Here is a 20,136-nt window from a genome sequence, read left to right on the forward strand (position 1 = left end):
CTGCCGCTCTCAGGGATAAACCCTATCCTTTCTTGTCGTGTTCTAGAGGTGAGTTTCAGTGTTGGGCTTTTTATTTTATTTTATAGGGAGTGATTTTATTAGATTTGCCATTTTGCTTTCTGGGTTGTTAAACATTAATATTTACCAGAAGGGTAGATGTTCAAAGTATGATTTCACAAACCATAAAGAACAGAGAGGAAACAAAGGAAGTTCTTAACTAAGATATTACTTTTTAAGGGCTGTTGTCTAACATCGCTTTTTCCTTTGAGCCTTTATTGAAAGTTTAACATGGCATGTGGTTATAGGAAAAGTATAGGTAAAGATGATAGCACATAGACATATGTTTTTGAAGAAATAGAAGTAAATTTCAATCAGAAAATAGCTAGAAACTCTTTAGGTGTTATTTCCCTATTCTATGATTCAGTGGAAAATGCGGGGGAAAAAAAAGAGGCTTAAACAGTTCTTTCAGCCTTTTTTTTGTTCATGTACCCCTTGAATGAATTTTTAAAACCATATACTTCATGACATAATTTTCATTATAAATTTAAATTGTTGCATATTAAATGGTTTCTGGTCTGCAGTACACATGAACATTTTAAACCAAACTGTACATATGTCATTTAAATATGTTGTATGGGAAATAAATCCCAAGAGTTTCCACAATTTCCTCACCTTATTCTACTGAGTTCAATAAAGCACCAAGCACTGGCAATTTCATCTTCCAAGTGTACGTCATTCCAGTCCCCTCCGCTCCACCCTTAAGAATCTAGTTCCGCCTTTATCATGGCCGGTGTGCACTGTTTCCATTGCTTCCTAACCATCTCTGTGCCCTCAGTCTGACCTGCCTCCAGTTCACTCTGACTGGGTGACGCCATGCTTAGAACCCTTCGAGGCTGAGCCTTATTCCTGTTGTAATTCGAGTCTCCTTACCATGCAGGACAAACCAGCTGACTCATCTCACCTCCTGCTTCAGTCCACTGTGGTAATGCCGACGTTCTTTATTACTACCCCGTCTCTTATTCCTTAACCAGGATTAAAGCCAAAATGGGGCTTCCCTTCTACATCGTAGGCTAAGAAAGAGCTTGCCTTGTGGGAGAGTCTGATGGGGTGTTGAGACACTAACCAGTCTTGTTTACACTAGTAAAGTTACATGTGAAACAGACTTCATGGGCCATGGAAGGGCCAACCTAATACAATCTCTACTGTAAATTTATTACTTCTTCTAGAATACATCTACTGTATTGAATCTTTATCGAGAGATTAGATTCAGTGTGGCTGTGATAGATGAGGCCTTCCCAATCTAGAGCTCCTAATTTTTATATGCTTCCCAGTTTGCTAGTGTCTTCAAATCATTTTATTTTATGAGAAAAGCATATTAGTGGTGGGTTTGCCAAATCTTTGTTTATTTAAAACTGACTTTCTGTTGTTATTTCCTATGAATAAACCTTTGGCTAATTAAAAAATGTTTGAGTCACTTCTCATAGCTTCTCTGTATCCCACCTAGTGTGACAGTCATGCTTTGATGCAGAAATATAAATGTACTGATGGTGCAGTGATGCACAGACCCTGCTGGGTGTTGCACACATGCAGTTTATACATTGCATTACCTTTTAAAAAATTAGCTCTGAATTATAAAATGCATAATATCATAATTATGTCCCCAAGGCTTTTTAACTAGCACATTAGGTCTTTTAAAGCTGAGAGGAGAATTGCTCAGCCCTCCCTCTGGCTTTTTTCCCTTTCAGTTGTGGTTTCTTTCTCAGGAAGGCAGCTGGTTCCCCTCCTGCACGTCAGCACCTTCCCTTGCAGGAGTCCTATAGTTCCCACCTGTCCTCTACAATTTGCTTCTCAAATGTGTCCTCCAAATCACTCATTTTGTTTTCTTTGATGGCATTCTGTTCCTCCGGCTCTCTCAGTGCCTCTTTGAAGTGTTAATTTCCTTGTATTTTTCATGATCTCACTCCGGTCACTTTTTATCTCAGCTTGCTGTCTCTTCATCTGTTCTGGCTGTTCTTCCCAGTCTGTCTCCTCCCTGGGAATTTTCACCCCTCTTTCACAGAAGTTATGCCTTCTTACACCTCGTGGCCAAGTGAAATAGATCATATATTTAAACAACGTTCTGCTATTTCTATTTTATCAGACTTTTAAAAAATTAGCAGTGATTGCTGGATTTTATCAATTAAAGAGTGCTAAAAATCATGTTTTAGTGTCCTTTAATTTGCTGATAAATAAGTTAATAGACATCATGATATTGATGAATCCTTAAATTCATAAACTAAACCTTGCTTGGCTATAGTTTATTATTCTTTTCAAATCTTGTTAGATTCTATTTGTATTTTATTTAGAACTTATCTAGGATTATCATGTATATTAATTTATATATAAAGTTTATATAATAATTTTTCTTTCTTTATGGGCACCAGAATTTGAATTTCATACAATTCTCAGGTTTCATGAAATATTCTATTTTTGGCTTTTTTAACCATTAGAAAATGTAGAGACTATTTGTAGCTTACAGGCAGTACAGAAATAGTCTGTAGTCCTAGTTCACTGAGCAGCCTGCCATTGAAAGTGTCTGTTCTGTGAAGGTTCATTAGAGCTCGCTTGTGAAACCATCTTGTCCTGCAGTCTTTGAAATACTGGATCTTAAATTTCCTTTCCAATCTCTTTTGAATAAATTGATGTCATCAAATTTTCTACTTAGTTGGGGTGATTCCTTTTGATGATTCTTGATTTGCTAGGAAGCTGTCCTTGTCTTCTAGGATAGTTATGTTCTTAAAATCTTGAAAAGTTCTTCGGCCATTAAGTTCTATGCAGCATTGTCTTGCTATAAGTTTATAATTTTAATGTCTTTTGTGTCTTATATTCTGTTCTCTGTGTTTTTTTTGTTTGTTTGTTTGTTTGTTTGTTTGTTTGTTTGTTTGTTCCATTTTATCTTTAGCCTGCTTTGTGACAGGTTTATCTATTTTATTTATCTTTCAAAAATAAACATCTTGTGTGTATTCATCCTTTTCTAGCATTCTATTTGATTTCTTGTTCATTAAATTCTCTTTTTATCTTCATTAATCCCCCCTTTCAATTTTATTTGTTTTTCTTTTAGAGTCCTTAAATGAGTAATACATTCCTTCATTTTAATCATTTTTCCTTTGTGAATGAAGGCATTTAAGGCTATAAAATTGACTCTGAATACAGATGTATCTCTGTCTCATTGATTTTGGTGTAAGGAGTTTCCCTTACATTGCTTTCTAGATAGTTTATAATTTTGGTTCTAGTTACTAATTTGAGTTTGGTATTCCTGATTAAATGTTCTAAAAACATCTGCTGTTGGTGTTGAGTGAGAGAAGGTAGACACAAATGGTTCTTTTTGTATATAGTACACAACTGACCTTCGCTGTTGAAAGCCATGGAGGGTGGGGGACGTGGAGAACAGGGGCAGGAAGGGGGTGTAAGGTGCTGTAATGTCCTCTTTCTTGGTCTGGGTGTTGGCTACATGGTTTGTTCACTTTGTGAATTTCATTCAGCTCTTAAGATTTTGCACTTATTTCTCCATGTTATACTTTCATAGAACGTTTGAAAACATAAAGCCTAACAAAAGAATAAAATAAATACTTTCACAAGCACTGAGATGCCTTAGAAGCACTACTCATTATTACTAATTTACCCACCTAAGTTCAAAACTTCTGTGTAACTGTTATCCCATGTAATGTTTCCCTTTGCTGCCTTGTTCAAAGTTTGCTTAGAATGTGGATGAATCATTTGAACACAGGTATGCGAAAACACTCTGGTGTCTGTTTTGCTCAGATCAGTACATGTATTGATTTGTTCTTTAAAACAACAATGGATTCATCTTTAAATGAATAACTGAATAAATACATTGCATGACTGATTTGTACAGGGACCTGTGCGTATTATTTTACCTGAACACGACAGCCTACAGCCCCCTCCACCTGCCTTTTGATTCTGTTTACTGTCCTAGCTCACCTTTTTGAGAGGCTTCTTTAAAAACATGCATTTAAAAAAGAGATTTTAGGGGTAATGGCATTATTTCTGCTTTCGTCCAGGCTATTATGCACCACGAAGGTCACATGGACGACGGCCTAAATTTATCCAGATCTCAGCACGAAGAATCACGGACAGCACGCGTCATCCGAAGCACAGTCTTTCTCTTCAATAGATTTATTAGGTACGCAGTCCTTTGTTGTTGTGGCTGGTGGACATTTTATTTCAGTTTCCTTATCGGATTTACAAATAAACAAGTCTAAAATACACCATGGTGGGAAATCTCATACTATTTGGTAGTTCTGCAGAACACATTAGAAAATGCTAGTTAGATAATTTTATGTCTTTCTTTTAAAATAACTTTTTAAAAAGGACCGTGGTTTTGGATATGGTACATGTAACTTGTAATTGGTGGCTGTGTGTCAGGGTTATTCTGCAACATACCCTGGTGCTGGGCCTTTCCCCCTGGGGCAGCACAGCCTGGATGCCTTGTGGGTTTGAACTGTATTTAAAAGCTAAAGTGATTCTTGTGATAAGGTTTCCCGTTTCCCACCTAATAATGGAAGCAATTGCATATCTACAAAACCAAATCAAACTTGTGTCCAAAGTGTTTTCTTTTCTTTTTTTTTTTTTTTTTGATCAACAATGTCAGATTTATACTCAAGATAAGAACTCAAAATTAATGAGCATTTGTTTAATATGGAAGTCACTGTTAATTAGGCCAAGGTAAGTTTCAGTGAATTGGTAAACAATATTCTGATTAGAGTTGAATTACAAGAGACCAGCAGAATAAAAATTAAGCCATTATAGACAGCTATTCAGATAAATTTGGATCACAGGAAACCAGAGAGGGAAGCGGATCAAGACTTTCAAAGTGTTTTCTGATAGCAGTGCACCAGTAAGTACTCTGATTTGTGATGGGCATCATCTCTCTCTGTAAACTTGCCAATTTGGTGGGGAAAAAATTGACATACATGTATATATTTATAGTATGTATATATTTATTTATAATTATTTTTGAAAATTTGCATTTATGTGAGAATTGTGAAAATGGGTTTATTTCATGTTTGTTGACCTGATTTCTTCATTTATTTTTATGATTTACCCTATAATTTGTGAATTTTTCTGTTAGGCTGTTACGAGCTTTTGTTACATTAGAGATATTAATTTCCTGTAATCATTTATAAATTTCAAATATTCTCCCAGTTTATTGGTTTGAAAAATATTTCAAGAAGTTCTTTTCATTGTAGTTTACTCAATAAATTATATTTTACAGCATATTAAAGGCCTTCACCACCAAGATTATATAAATATTCACTTAATCTCTACTTTTGTACACCATCCCACTGTGTGTGTACATTTGTGCAAATAATGTGCACAGCATTCAGCTTCATCATATCCTTAGTATTTATCTTATTTCCCTGCCTCATCTAAACTCTAATCCTTTTCAGATGGAGGAAAGCTTAGAGATGGGGTAAGAGTCAGATTTTTATCATTTGATATAGGACTTCTTGTAATAAATACTCAAATTTGAAATTGTAACTTACTTTCAAATCAGTTCAACTTAGATTTTTTCCATCTTGTTCTTTCCATAGTTCTTATTTACTACAGCCCAGTCAGTTCTATAAAGCTTAAGGAAATAATCATCATAAATATTTAAAATAGTCAATTTTCCATGTCGTTATATTCATCAGCCTGACTTCTTCTAGTGCAAAAAGACAGGTTTTTATTATAGTGTGACTTGTGTAGTGCTCTCAGAAGCACTACAGAGATTCCATTTGGCAGGCAATAGCTAACTTAATACCAGAGAAAAACCTGATTATTTGTTTTTAAACGTATTTTGTCAGAAAGATACTGTATCAGTTCAGACTTAATGTACTGATGGCATGGCTTAAGTGACATTCTGTATGTTGAGTGAGATTACGACAATTCATCTTGGATGTGATTTGCTTTATCACATTTGCTCTTTGCTCAAGACTACTCATTTTTTTTATAAAAAAAAAAGCAGGGTCTGTGATTTGGAAGGTTAATTTTAGAACCTAACACTTGCTTAATTCGTTTAGAGAGAGAACCAAACATGAGAAATTTAGATTCTGTGGCAGAAGTACTTACTGAATAATGTATTTGCTACTTTGTATTGAAATTCAGTTTTTACTTGGGTTATTTGAATTATATTCATTTATATACTCATCTTGATAAAGTAGAATGGCTATATAACCTGCATTTAACTATTGTTAGCTCTCTGTATCCCAGGGGTTTGCATCCATGGATTCAGCCAACCATGAGTCAAAGATATTAGTAAAAAACAAATTCTAGAAAGTTCCAAAAAGCAAAACTTGAATTTGCTGCATGCTGGCAGCTATTTACATAGCATTTGCATTGTATTTACAATTGTTTATAGTATTTACATTGTATTGCAGATTGTTAAGTACTTTAGAGGTGATTTAAGGTCTACAGTATGATGTGTGCAGGTTGTATGCAGAGGCAGGCATGGCTGCTCTGAGTCAGCCTGAACAGATTGCATCCATCCATCCACTCCATCACTGAACCGGAAACAGGGTTATAGCTCAGTCTAAGAGCCGGTCCCTCTTGTGTTACTTTCATAGCCAAAGCCTTAATAATCAACTCAACTACCAGTCTTCAGACTTTTTCCCTGTTTTCTGCCAGTTACTCGCCCAGAATATGTTCTACCTGGCTAACTGTTCTGGGTGCACTGGAAAATGAGTATTCTGAGTGCCCATTCTCCTTTTATTGGGTGGAATGCTAAAAAATGTCAGTTTGATTTAATTGGCTGATGGTGCTGTTTTGCTCTTGTGTTCCCTTACTGATTTTTGGTCTGTATGTTCTATTAATATGGAGAGAAGGGTATTGAAGTCTCTGACTATAACTGGATTTTTATGTTTCTCCTTGGCAGTTCTGTCATTTTTTTCTTTGTATGTTTTGAAGCTCTGTCATGAGGTTTATAAAAATTTAGGATTATGTCCTTTTAATGAACTGATCCCTTGATAATTATTATGAAATTACCTTTTTAAAATTCCTGGTGATATTGGCTATGACATAAACTTTGAATGATGTTAATATAGAACTTCTCTCTTTTTTCCTTGGTGTTTTCATTGTATATTAAAAAAAAAAAAACAAACTCTTTTACTTTTTCTGTAACATAGTCTAATTCTACTACCATTGGTTTCCCCCAATTTTTTCCTTCATTTTTTTTGTCTTTGATAAATTAAGATAAAAAAAAATATCTATATTGGATAGAAGTTCTAAAACTTGGCATCATTAACAATTTTACAGTCTTGGATAGCATTTTTTTCTGGCAAAAAAGGCTTTTCCTAGAAAGCGATCGAATGGTTACATTTCTGATGGCATACATGTTCAATTTAGTAACCTAAAAACTGACATTTACTGTTGTTTTCCTTTAGGTTTGAAAATGTAGATATTATATTTGAATTTTTTTAAAATTTTATTCACTCTAGTGTGATGAGAATTGTATTTGACTTTGTTATGGAGAAATAATCTACTGACAAGTCATTTCTGTTGCTTTTCAGGTAAAGAAAGATTTATAGAGGTGATAAAATTAGGTAATTGATGAATTTTAATGATATAGTTGATCTGGAATTTTATGCAGAAACTTTAGGATAGTCATGCAGTTCTACTATTTCAAGTGTTAATAAGGCTGAAGTCAAATATTCCAGAATTGTTAGTAATTTTATGTAAATGATGATACATTTTAAAAGTATTTTTGAGCATCGTAAAGTTCAAAGGCAAACTGATTTTTCATTTATAAGGTTTTTGTTGTTTTTAAAATGTTAATTACAATAGTCAGGTAATTAGCTAGAAACATTTCCTTGAAGAAGATACTGCCACACAGTTTTGCTGATGCAGAGGGTAGAAAGGGAAGTATAGTATTTTTATGCATTAAATTTTGTCATGACTAATATGAATATTAGTATATCAACTATAATACAGGCATTCTTCCATTCTTTTCTTGTATCTATTATGAATTTTTATAAATAAGCTTTTTATTTTGGAATAACTTTGATTTACAAACACTGTAAAATTCTTCCCAAATACACACAAAGCTGTCAGTTTTAGAATGCAGAATCTCAGAAGGCTCAGCAGATTGGTGCATTTACGTGCCAGTGGTATGTTTTCCTTCAAAGCTAGAGAATGCAACTTGGTGCTGTTTCTTAGCCTACCTTCTAAGTATTTCTTTCAGGTGATAGAAAAGCCTGTTAATATATTGTTTCCTGATTAATAAATGAATTTTATAAATTATCATTATTAGAATATATTTTTAAATTGACAGGAGCTAGACAGGATGACAGTGAGTGTCAGTGATAGCATGGCAGTTAACAGTTTGTACTTCCAAAACAAAACAGAACAGTTAAATGTCAGAATTATGAACCTGGAAAGTTACATCTTAAGTCTTGAAGGATGGAGTGCTTCAAAATGAAAATGAATTGGTTTTTACGTATTTAGACCATTGGCTTTGGAGACATTGGTTCTCCAGCCCCTTTGGGTGTTCTTCCAGATGAGTTTCTCTTGATACTGGTGCTTTCAACGTATAGCGTTCTGTGTGCTTGATAGACTGTAACGCTTCTCATCTGAGTATATTTATTACTGTTGTTTGAGGGCCTTTCGTACATGTTCCTTTTGCAGGAGTCTCAGGAGAGTGAGTAGAGCTTTAAATCATCTCTAGACTAAAAAGTAATAGAACAAAATTGGGAATCACTGATGTAGAGAAATGTTTGTTATTTATTTTAGGGGCCTTGATGCTCTCAGCAAAAAAGTGAAGGCTTCCGCAGTAGACTTACCTATCGAGTCTGTGAGTCTAAGTCTGCAGGACTTGATCGGTTACTTCCACCCACCAGAGGAGCACTTAGAGCATGAAGACAAACAGAACAGATTACGAGCTCTGAAGAACCGGCAGAATCTCTTCCAGGAAGAGGTGAGTTTCTGCCACTATTCATCTCTCTTCTGTCGTTGTCTTGGAGAAACAACTTTTTGGTGGGAAGACTGTATTTGACATTTGCATTTTGAGATGCAGATGAGCAGGTGTTCTACTCTACAAGGGAACAAGGGGACCAGGCCATGGAGAAATCCTGCAATTATTTTTATTTCTCATTCACAAAGTATTAATTTTAAAAGATGAAAGTCTTTGCTCCCTTGGCAAAGGATGTTTTCTTTCACTGTCTGCTCAGTCTTCACTCTGATCATTTGCTGCACTGTCATTTGCTTTCTGCTAGTTATAAAAAATGGATACTCAAAGTGTCTAAATGAATACAGGCTTTGGAAAGCACGAGGGTTTCCAAACTGTTGAGCTGGCTCCTTGGGGCTCCTGGGAAGTGCCTTAGGGTTCGCCAGGAGCTTTGGTTGGGGATGGAGTCTGCCCGGGGGCGGGGCCACCTTAGGAGCTGGGCTGCAGGCTCTCTGCCTGGGCAGGGCAACCCTCCTTTCTCCTTTCACGTATAGTAAGTTTCTGCGTGTGATTTCATCTTAGGAAAGTTCCACTAGAAAGACAGTGTCCATGGGGACCTAGAAATCTTCTTTGGGCCACAAATTCCCTGTGTGAAATGAGTTAATTTAATTGGTCAGCTCTTGATAGCATTCCTTTCACGTGCGTTGCCTCATTTGACAACCTTGATCTAGCAATGATAACAAAAGCATAATTTCAAATTTAGACAGCATCTTACAAATTTCTATAATGAATTTTTGATTTGCTTTAAAGATACATATTTTCATGAGCTTTTCTTTATTAATTGATTACATCTTCAGTTAAATATTAAAAGTAATAATGGTGATGATGCCAGTGTCCATGATGATGTCATCCCTGAGAGTGAGGACCTGCTCTTCTGCTCACGTGGGAGTAAGGGCTCATTTTCCTCTACTCACCTGAGGTTCATTGGTTGGGGCCCGCAAGTTAGACTGACAAAAGACAGATGAACAAGTGAAAAACAAATAGATTATTAAAGTGTACATTGTGTGCCTTCATGGGAGTGCTCAGTAATGATTAACTCAAAGAGGTGATTAGAACTTAGTTTTATATAGCCTTTTAACACAAAGAACAGTAAATTTGTGGAGAAGTGATAAGACAAAGGAGAGGAATTTTGAACTTCTCGGTGCAGCAAATTGTGGGACGGTAAGTACATTGGGAAACCAGTGGACAAGAAGGGCCAGTTCACATAGATTGCTTTGTGCAGGTCTGGGCTGGTGAGACCCTGGCATGGTCTCAGTCGTCCTTCCGTCCTTCCTGGCAGGGCAGAGAAGGGTAGAGAATTTTTCTTGTGTTTGCTTTTCTCAGTTGCCTTCAGCCCAAAATAATCCTTATGCCAAAGTGGCGTATTTTGGGGTGGCACACTCTGAACCCCTTCACTTACTCACGGGAGAATAAATACTGTGATGACTGAGTCATTAGTCTACTCTCAAGCCTTGCAGATCTAAGGGTGAAGTACACATTTTTATATCGTTCTGCTTCTGTTGAGAACAGCACTCAGGATTGAAAAGGCACTTGAATTATTTCAAGATCATTTTATTTCACGTGCAAGTGGGTTTCTTCCTGTCCTTCGAATAAACGATTTCAATTTTCTTTATGATTAACAGACTTATTTAAGCCGGCCTTTTTTTTTTTTTTTTAATCAACTTAGCACCTCTTGTCTGTGAGCAGAGTTGCAGTTTCTGATGGTGGTTTTCGACCCCTGCAGGGAATGATCAACCTTGTGCTGGAATGCATAGACAGGCTGCATGTCTACAGCAGTGCCGCTCACTTTGCTGACGTTGCCGGCAGAGAAGCCGGGGAGTCGTGGAAATCAATTCTGAATTCTCTGTACGAGTTGCTGGGTAAGCAGTATGACTGGGTTTTCAAAGCAAGGGACTCTTGTCTATTCAACATGATTGCATAAATTACAGCAGTTTTATCACACGCTTCTTAATCGAGGCCTTCAAGTGTTCCTTTAGTTGCACTGAAGTCAATGATGTTTCATATCCGAATCCATCTCTGAGTGTGATATGTGGCCAGAGCAGCAGCTTTGCCTTTGGTTAAGGGGGAGGGTCGTCTCGGGTGTAGTTTTGTAGGCAAGGGGCCTCTGTATGGATGCGCGTTAACTGTTTTCTTTTCCGACTCTGAAGTTAGTTCCGCAAGAGCCAGTCTTCTCGCAGTCCCATGTTGTCCGGGCTCCCCACCGGTCTCCTCCTCCGGGCCTGTTGGGACCTGCACTTGCAGCTCCCAGGCACCCTTGGCGCACCCTCAGCAGCAGCGGCGGGGCTTGACGCTGCGCTCCTCTTGGCGGGAGGCAGCCCTCCCCAAGGCTGTTGGCTGCCTTCAGTGTGGCGATGGGTGTCAGAGGCTTAGCATAGCACAGTACTGTTCTTCACACGTGTTCCTGTTTCTTTTGGACACCTTAGTTATCATCTTCTCCCTCACTGACATAGTAAGACTTTCTTCAGCAACTTCTCTTTTTGTTCTTGTTGTTTTTGCCTTTTAAATATGTCTTAGAAAAGAAACTTCACTTGGAACTCGTGGATGGAGCAAGGAAGATTCTGGATTAGCTGAAGGCATGGCATTGTGATTATTGCGAATGCGTGCTGGCTCTCGGTTTCCTCCCATTCTCTGAACACAGCAGCGCACATCCCATAGGCCGGCAGCCTCCACGCCAGCTCCCTGGCTGCTGCTCGGCCAGTGTTTGAGGGAGAGGCACCTGGGGCCGTGTTGATAGCAGGAGATTGTCAGGTTTCTGGTTGATCTCTGTACCTCCGCTTCTTGTCTCCACCACCTGTATTTCAGACACCAGGGGGCCCTCACACACGTCTTTCTGCATTTCACTGACTCTGATGCCTGGTGTGTCACCTCTTGTTCTGGTCTTTGGGGTACTCAAATTGCAGGGCTAGTCTGCCCTTTCCTTTTCACCTGTGACCTCACTTCATCTCTAGTCACCCGGCATCACGTCCTTCCTGCCCTTACCTCCAGTCCAGTGCTGTACCTCCAGAGGGTTTAGAATTATTTATATCAGAGATTTGATATACAGTAAACATGTATTTATACTGAAATATATATATGGCATATGTTTCTTAAATATATGCATTTATTTCCTTAATTCTTTACATCCCATTTGATTAATGAAGGATTTAAGGGAGCTGTTAAAATAGACGTAATTAGAACCCCCGAAAACTCATGTCTTGATGGATGATAACAGTATAATAGCCCTAAATATCTCTAAGATAACACATAGTGATTTCAAGCTGTGCATGTTTTATGGCTTTTAAACTCATTTTTTCATGAAACAAGAGACACAATTTCTAAATATACTTTCTACACATGCACATGCACATACGCACACGCATTCTTAACTGTAACTTTTGTGTTTCCACACTGCTACTCCTGAGAGGGTTTTTGTCAATCCCCTGCCCCTCTGTGTGTGTGTGTGTGTGTGTGTGTGTGTGTGTGTGTGTGTGAACCTCTCCTCAGAAAAGCTTCCTTTTCCCTTTTGTCTGTTTTCCCGAGTGCCTTGCCTCTTAATTCCTTGTACAGGATCCTGACAGGGTGTCCTTTGTAACAGAGTCTGTGTCACATTGGGGGAACATGGACTTGGAGTCTAGTGGGTCTAGGTTTCATAGAAGCTTCATCTGTTCATCAAAGATTAATTGATGCCTGCTAAGGGAGGTGCCCTGCTCTGGGCAACGAGGCACAGTTGTGAACAGGATCTAGTCCCTGCTCTCATGAAGCTTATGGTGAAGTAAGACGGACACTGTGAATCACAAAGCTAGCCACAGTGAGTGCCGTTCCTGACTTTACTGCCTCTGCCATCTCGATACAAGTTACTATTAAATCATGTTAGTAAGGGACTAACTTATAGTTACTAAAAGACTGATAAATTTGACTACATAAAAATTAAAACTTTGAGGATAAATATTACAAAATAAAAAACAAATGAGAATTTTGTAAAATATGCAATCTGTATGAAAGACAAAGGCCCAGTTTCTGTAATATGTAGAGTTTTCATAAATCTGTAAGAAAAATTAATTTCATCTAATAGAAAAACAGATGACAGGTGGCCACAGGTAGTTCCCAGAGCAATAGATAAACAAGAGTCTCAACATGACAATAAAGAGATGGAAATTAAAATAATAAATAAAGAGCAGATTTCACTTGTTAGATTGGCACAGACAAAAACCTTGGTAGCACCTGTCACTGGGGAAAATGTTGGGTAATATCTTCCTGGTGGAAGTGTAAATTAATGATAGTATACATAAAAATTTATATATATATATATCCTTTTACTCTCAGAATTTCTACTTTAAGAAATGTATTTTAGAGATACATTTGTACCAGAGTACAAAGGATGTCCACTTCAAAATTGTTTATAAGTGGCATAAAAATTGAAAACAATTTTTCTGTCAACAGGGGTTGGTTACATAAGTAATGGTACACCTCTAAAGTGTAGTGCTGAGTTATCACTGAAAATTGAGATTAAATACACCATTTGGAAAATTGTATGAAATAGGCCAGAGTGCTGGTCTTTTTAGTATGGCAATCTAGGACATGGTATTAAGTTAAAAAAAAAAAAAGCAAGGATGTAAACTTAGATTCCAATTCCATAAAATTAAAAATATGTAGAGAAAGATACATTCTTGTATAAACATTCGACATTCTAACGGATGCACAGAAAAACATAGGTGGCTGCTTCTTGGGAGCTCTTTTATTTTTCTGTGTGTTCTATTACATATTTATTCTTAATCTATTTACATGTATTATTTTTATAATTGAAAAAACAGGCAATAGAAATGTATAATGCTGGAAAATTGATGATGAAAAGAAAAGCCAATGTATTAATTCCAGTTGAGGTGACACATAGAGCATTTAGGTCAGTGCATGTAAAGTGCATATAAAGAGACCCCCTTTCAGTACACGTGGTAGTTTTACTGACGGTTGTTTCAGGAGGTAGAATTATGAGAGATTTTGTGGTGTAAATGTTCCTTTGACAACTCTTGATTTTCTGTTTTTATTGTAGTGAACACTGATTTCATGATCATAAAAAATAGAATAAAATCTGGTTGACTTAAGAACCGTCTGCTGCCAGTAGTTTCTGCTGCAGCCAGGGTGCTCACAAGAGGGGCAGGCCTGTGTGCGTACGTGGGTGTTTGCCGTGGTGGGGTTGTCTCCGGTCGGCAGCAGTGCTTGGAGTTCAGTAAGATCCTGGTATCTCACTGTCCCTCTTTACACAGCTGTCAGAAAGTTTGGGTCAAGTACCCAGTCCAGATTTATTAAGCCTCCTCCCTATTCTTGCAGAAAGGTGGACAGTAGATTCTCTCAGGAGGTTCTGGTGTGAAATCAGCCTTCTTCCTCTTTTACTTCAGCAGGCTTATTTAGCCTGGTTAGAAAAGGAGGAGGTGGGAATGATCATCTGTAACAATTTTAAAATTTGACATGGATATAGTTAATATGTGTTTTAGGTGGAGAACGACAACAGTAGATGTGTGAGCCTGCTATCGGGAGGACCTAAGGGTCTCATGGGCACCAGTATTCATAGTTTGAGAAGCATTACCATGGCATGCTTTCATACATCTTTTCTGACATCCACACAATTAATCTGCAGGAGGCTTGCAAGCCAGGATGATTTTCTAAAGATGTCTGAGAAATAATCTTTGGCAGACTCTCTATGAATACTCATTTTAGGAAATTTCAGAGTACGAAACAGACAGAATAGAACGCTACTCTTTTAGGATGGCAGAAGTTACCAGTTTCTGAATCCTTAAGATTTTTGCATTCCCAGATCATTTCTCTGGGGTCTTAGGGAGGTAGATCTTCCTGAATGCCCTAAAATACTGGGGGAAGGCAGTCAAGACGTGAGAAAGAAAGGCCTTGGCTTCAAACATGCACATAACAGGTGTTCTTCTTGTGATTGTACATACAGGTATTTCCTATCTTGTTCTCCAGGAAATCCTGAAAAGGCATTTTATAAATAAGACACGATTTTTTCCAACTTGGTAATAATCTCATGGCTATGAAATAAGAGTCATAAATTTTAATGAAAACTCATTTCATAACCAGTTTTGTGAGGTACTTTCTTATCTGCTTATACACTACCAGCAGCAGGAAGAGATGGGAGGTAGTGCAGCATAGTCTAGGACCTGAGCACAGACTCTGGAATCAGAACTGCCTGCCTTTAAGTCGCAGTCCCGCTGTGTGCTGAGTGCACACACGCTGCTCTTTACTTTCCAAGGAAGGTGCTTTTTGCCATGTGAGGACAGAGGGAGGGGAGGAGACAGCAGCTCCTCCTCGGTGGGAAGGTGAAAGCTGATGTCGCTGGGGGCTGTCAGTGGCTGAGAGCGGACTCTCTGCAGGGCATGCTGGGCGTTTCTAGCCATGCCCCTGTGCCTGTGACCTGGCAGCTGCAGCTCTGTTCTGGGTGGCTGTTTGCAGCGCCTTCCCTGGCTTACAAGCAGCCAGTAGTCTACCTGCCGCCTCTTTTCCCTGCAGTCTTTCTACTGCTCCCGGTGGCCCTCCGGCATGGACTCAGGCTGACCCTACAGAGATGCTCTCTCCCTAGGACCCATGGGAAACACTCATGCCATTTTTGGCCAATGTATTCATGCCGGCAAATCCACCCAAATTGTTACTGACCTGAGTCCCTGGACTCTAGAAACTTAAGAGGCCAGACAAGGAATTTAAGTGAGGCTTTATCCAGACTTGAAACCACAAGAGCACGAGGACGCAGGGATGTTATGATGCTGATAAGAAATGCAGAATATTTTTTAAACAATAATAATTTTTCAGTTAACTGCCACATGACTTGCATTTTGTATTCTGACTGGATAAAAGTTTAAAGATTTAATGACTTATTTAACATTATAGAAAATTGGTTCAGTGAACTAGCACTTCCTTGGTAAGAGCTTAATTCAAAATGTTTTTGTCGTCTTGAAGTTGGACTGCACCTAACCACTGATCTTCTTGTTCCATAAGAGACTAGATACTATTTATTCATTAAGAAATAACATGCCTTCGAGTTTCAGACAGCGTGCAAAGGTGTAGTAAAGACAGTGTCAGATCTAAATGAGCTTAAAATAGGCTAGAAGAAGACTTGCAAACCATTGTATTATATTCACATTTTATTCAAGCTCATGTTTACAGTGCCAACCCTAGTGCCTAATGCATTTACATTAATATTTTTTAAAGTGAAGAAAAATAGAATGGCGAGTGTAAGGTCTTGCTAACTCTCTTCAAGGCCAATTAGCCAGCAATTACGGAGTATTTTAGGGTATGGCATTCTTGTCGGGCATTGAGGAAACAACATTTGTCTTGAGTTTGCTTATGAACCTTGAAGCACCACCCGAAGTTGCCACTGTCATGTTGAGACGTCTGAGAGCAACTGCCGCTGTAGTTGCTTTTCCTTTCTCTTTTTAAAAAGAAAGTAGCTGTAGTATTTAATTTTGAGGGGGCGGGGTAATTAGGTTTATTTATGTATTTATTTTAGTTGTGGTACTGGGGATTGAACTCAGGATCTCGCGCATGCTACTAAGGAGCACGCGCTCTACCACTGAGCTGTACCCACCCCCCCTTATTATTTAACTTTAAAATTAATACATCTTCATTATAAAAATTTAGATAATTAATAAAAAAGAAGGTAGAAACAACTTTTAAATGTAACCATTCTTTTTAGTGTATAACCTTGAAAAATGTTTCTTTGAATTTAAATATAACATTAAATACATGCAAACCATTTCACACACCCACATGCACACACATACACTAGCATCGTGCGTGCCTGTGCAGATCCCTGTCCTGCTAAGACATCAGCCGTGGCCCGATCCCCTGAGGCTTTAGTTAGCTCTGTCCAAGTTCCAATTTCATGGACGGAGACAGGCTTCAGGCTTTCCCTTGGTGTCTGTACATTTTGGGGAGTTGTTCGGTTACACTGTTTCCTGCTTTCATGCTTCTTCATGATTGTCTGTTGTTCCTCTGAGGTTACATAATATCTTGGCCACAAAACGTCACCTCTTCACAGGTTCTTACTGAGCATTTGTGATTGATTTACTTATTTTACAGAATTTATTGTGGCTTCAGGGGGTCTGTGTGCACAGTCGTATCACCAAGCATGCCCCTCTTTCCTCCTCGCTCCACTCAACTCCCCATTTCTGAAGAAGACAATTTTCCCTTTTGACTCGGGGAGAGCTGTCTCATCCTTATCAAAGTTCCTCAGGGTCTGTTTCTATCCTAGGCTTTTCTCAGGATACATTTCTCAAAAAGTCAGCTCTCGTTCTCTAAGAAATACTCCAAAAACAGTTTCTTCATTCTGTGCATATACTTACGTGGAGTATATACATTTACTTCACAAAAATGGGGCCATTTTCTCAGTATTCCTTTGTAGTGTTTGTTTCCACTGATGTCTGTATTGGGCATCGTTCCTTGGCCGTAACTGCAGACCCTCCCCAGGTTTCAGTGGATGTGAACCACCCTGCTGTGGGACACGCCATCAGTTACTCAGCCCACATGCACGCCTTTCCCGGTGCTTTGCTTTGTAAATGGTGTCGTGATGTACTCCCTTGTATTTCTCTGTATACTCTTATAATACTTGAGAAACTTGCTTTAACTGATTTCTTCATGACTAATTTGCTGAATTATAAGTCACATACCCCGTTTATCTGTAAGAGATCCTCTGCACGTGCACACATACATTCATCATGTTCACGAGGCATTCTGTTTTACTGAGTTAAAATTTTTTGATAAAGAATATATACATTTTTAAAGTTTGTCGAGATCATCATGTTTCATCTTTGACTTATTAACAGATTTCCTAATGCATTTCTGTCTTACTGGAATAATGAACCCTCACTTGAGTTAATGCTGCCAGCTCACTGCTGAATGATTTTCCAATACCATCCTTGTATAAGATTTCTGGATCCATATTCGTAGGTGAGAGTTCCCTCTGGTTTTCTTACATGTACACTCTCTGTTAGGCATTGGCATCAAAGGTATACTGTCTGTAAAATAAGTGGGGAGGTTTTCTTAGTTTCTTTACTTTGAAACACTTTAGTATAGAAATGACTTCTTTCTTAAACATAGAAAAAAATGTTTGGTCTTTGAGACACTTCTCAGTACTACCCATGGTTTGTTATTCTGTTCAGATTTTCTCCTTTGGGTTAATTCTGGGTGAAAAAATACATATTTGGAGACCATCCTTTTTCCTAAATGTTCAAAAATCCACTATAGAGATAAAGTGGCACTGTTTGTAATTCCTTTCTCTCTATAATTTTGTTCTTTTTCTCTTTTCTTCTTGATTAAAATCGTTGTTTAGCTCATATTTAAACAGAGTCCTTAACTATGTTGATCAGTCCTACTATTTCAACTTATTACATAGATCACTCCTACCATTTCCAGTGTATTAATTTCTACTTTTATTGCTATTTGTTTTTTCCAATTCTACTTATTTTTATATTTTCCCCTGTATTTTTGAAAGGAATGTTTAGTTAACATTTCTCACCCTCTTACTTAGCACTTAAAGTGTTAATTTTTCTCTGACTACAGTTTTGACCATCTACCATTGTTTGTGTAAGGCAGCATTCCTATTTTTTTATATTTTCTAGGTATTCTGTAAATGTGATGTTGATTCCCTCGTTGACTAGAAAATTAATTAGGAGAGATTTTAAATGTTTATGTGCTCAAGTTTTATTTTTGTTTCTGCTTTTCTTACTGACCTGAAGTTTCATTACATTGTTGTCAGAAAGCATAAGCCTAGGTACCATTTCTGTTTGCGGTAAATTTAGTGTTTTCTTTGTGACCTACTGTGTGGTTTTCTTAAATATTCCATGGTTTATTAAAACGGCTTATTTGTGCATTATTAGTTTCCTTCAAGAATTACCTTTTCTCTAACATTTGACCTCTAGAAAATATTTAATATCTTGCATTTTAAAATAAAAAGGTAGAGTTAAAGGAATGGGTTAAATTTTAAACAAATGAAATTCAGTGAAGATTCCAAAACTTCATCATGTACTTTCCCCCAGTTGCTGTTGTTCTAAGTCAGGAACAGATATTCTTACATGTTAAAATTAGAAATCCCACTGAGCATATAGGACTCCTCATTCCTCCACTACGCCTCATCCTTGACTCCCTTGTCCGTGTGTGTGTGTGTGTGTGTGTGTGTAGCTGGCTTTTGTTGGGGGCTGCTGGTCCCAGAGCTGGAGAGCCAAAGTAATTCAGTGCATCATCTTTTAATATTTGTACAGATGTTGCAGGGACTCTGTTTACAAAAGAGCTTTTCTTACGCTGTTGTAAGAACCGAAACCTTCCTGTCCTTTCTGTCGTTATTTCTTTTCTTCCTCTCAGGTCAGATAACAACTTTTTGGGGAGGAAGGAGGAAATGTGAAGGGAGTCTTTAAGCCTGATTGAACTCCGTAGCTATTGGGTCTCTTCTGTTTTGCTGTTAACGAGATAAACGGGGTATTCTCAAATCTCAGGTTTTCAAACTGCTCCCTAGCACCAGCAGATTTTAAATGGCGATTTTTCTTACAGCAACAGCTTTTTCACATTAAGCATCATATTTTATAAAAATCTCACCAGCCTTTTATAAACAATTACATTCTTTCTGGACAATCTTGTGGATGTACAAGTAGAATTTATGTAAGACATCACATTTGCTTTGAAAGAATGGAATGATTTAGAAACAAGTTTTAACTGGAGTGTATTAGTTGGATTGAAAGATCAGAAGGGTCACAGGAATTTCACGTAAGATGGGTTCTTTGGTCAAAGAAGTGCAGGAAACACTAGGTTAAGCAAAGGTTAGAGGAGGTGGCTTGACTGCAGGAGTTACTTCTTAGAGTCTTTAGTGTGCATTGTGATTTTTTACCTGGAAAAAAGAGATACGGGGGAAAAGGTTTTCACACTTGTTAGCCACTGGCCCTCCCAGCCTCTTTTCCCCGTAACATTTAATTACATCTCTTTATATGTCTGTTATAGTTACTAGTCATACCTAGTAGTATTTTGTGCTGCATGTTCAGGAGAACTGGTGTTCCCTTAACTTCTTCATTACACAGGTGAGAAAATTGAGCTCTAGGGAAATTAAATAATTTAGTCTCCCAGCTGACTAAAAGCAGTGTGAGGACCCAAATGAGGAAATCCCCAGCGCTCTGGCTCCCACTGCCCTC

The 20,136-nt window shown here is 37.9% G+C and overlaps 1 protein-coding gene across 7 annotated transcripts in view; it reads left to right on the forward strand.

Moving 5' to 3' along the window:
• RYR2 (ryanodine receptor 2) overlaps nt 1-20,136 on the forward strand; it is a 543,025-nt gene that overhangs the window by 261,250 nt on the left and 261,639 nt on the right. For all 7 annotated transcript variants that reach the window (XM_074373272.1, XM_074373273.1, XM_074373274.1 and 4 more), the window contains exons 14-16: nt 4,062-4,183; nt 8,767-8,950; nt 10,704-10,839. In XM_074373272.1, coding sequence (XP_074229373.1) covers nt 4,062-4,183; nt 8,767-8,950; nt 10,704-10,839 — 442 coding nt within the window. The remainder of the gene's footprint in view (nt 1-4,061; nt 4,184-8,766; nt 8,951-10,703; nt 10,840-20,136) is intronic.

The sequence above is a fragment of the Camelus bactrianus genome, chromosome 11, assembly GCF_048773025.1.
Source record: "Camelus bactrianus isolate YW-2024 breed Bactrian camel chromosome 11, ASM4877302v1, whole genome shotgun sequence".
In the NCBI taxonomy this organism is placed as follows: domain Eukaryota; kingdom Metazoa; phylum Chordata; class Mammalia; order Artiodactyla; family Camelidae; genus Camelus; species Camelus bactrianus.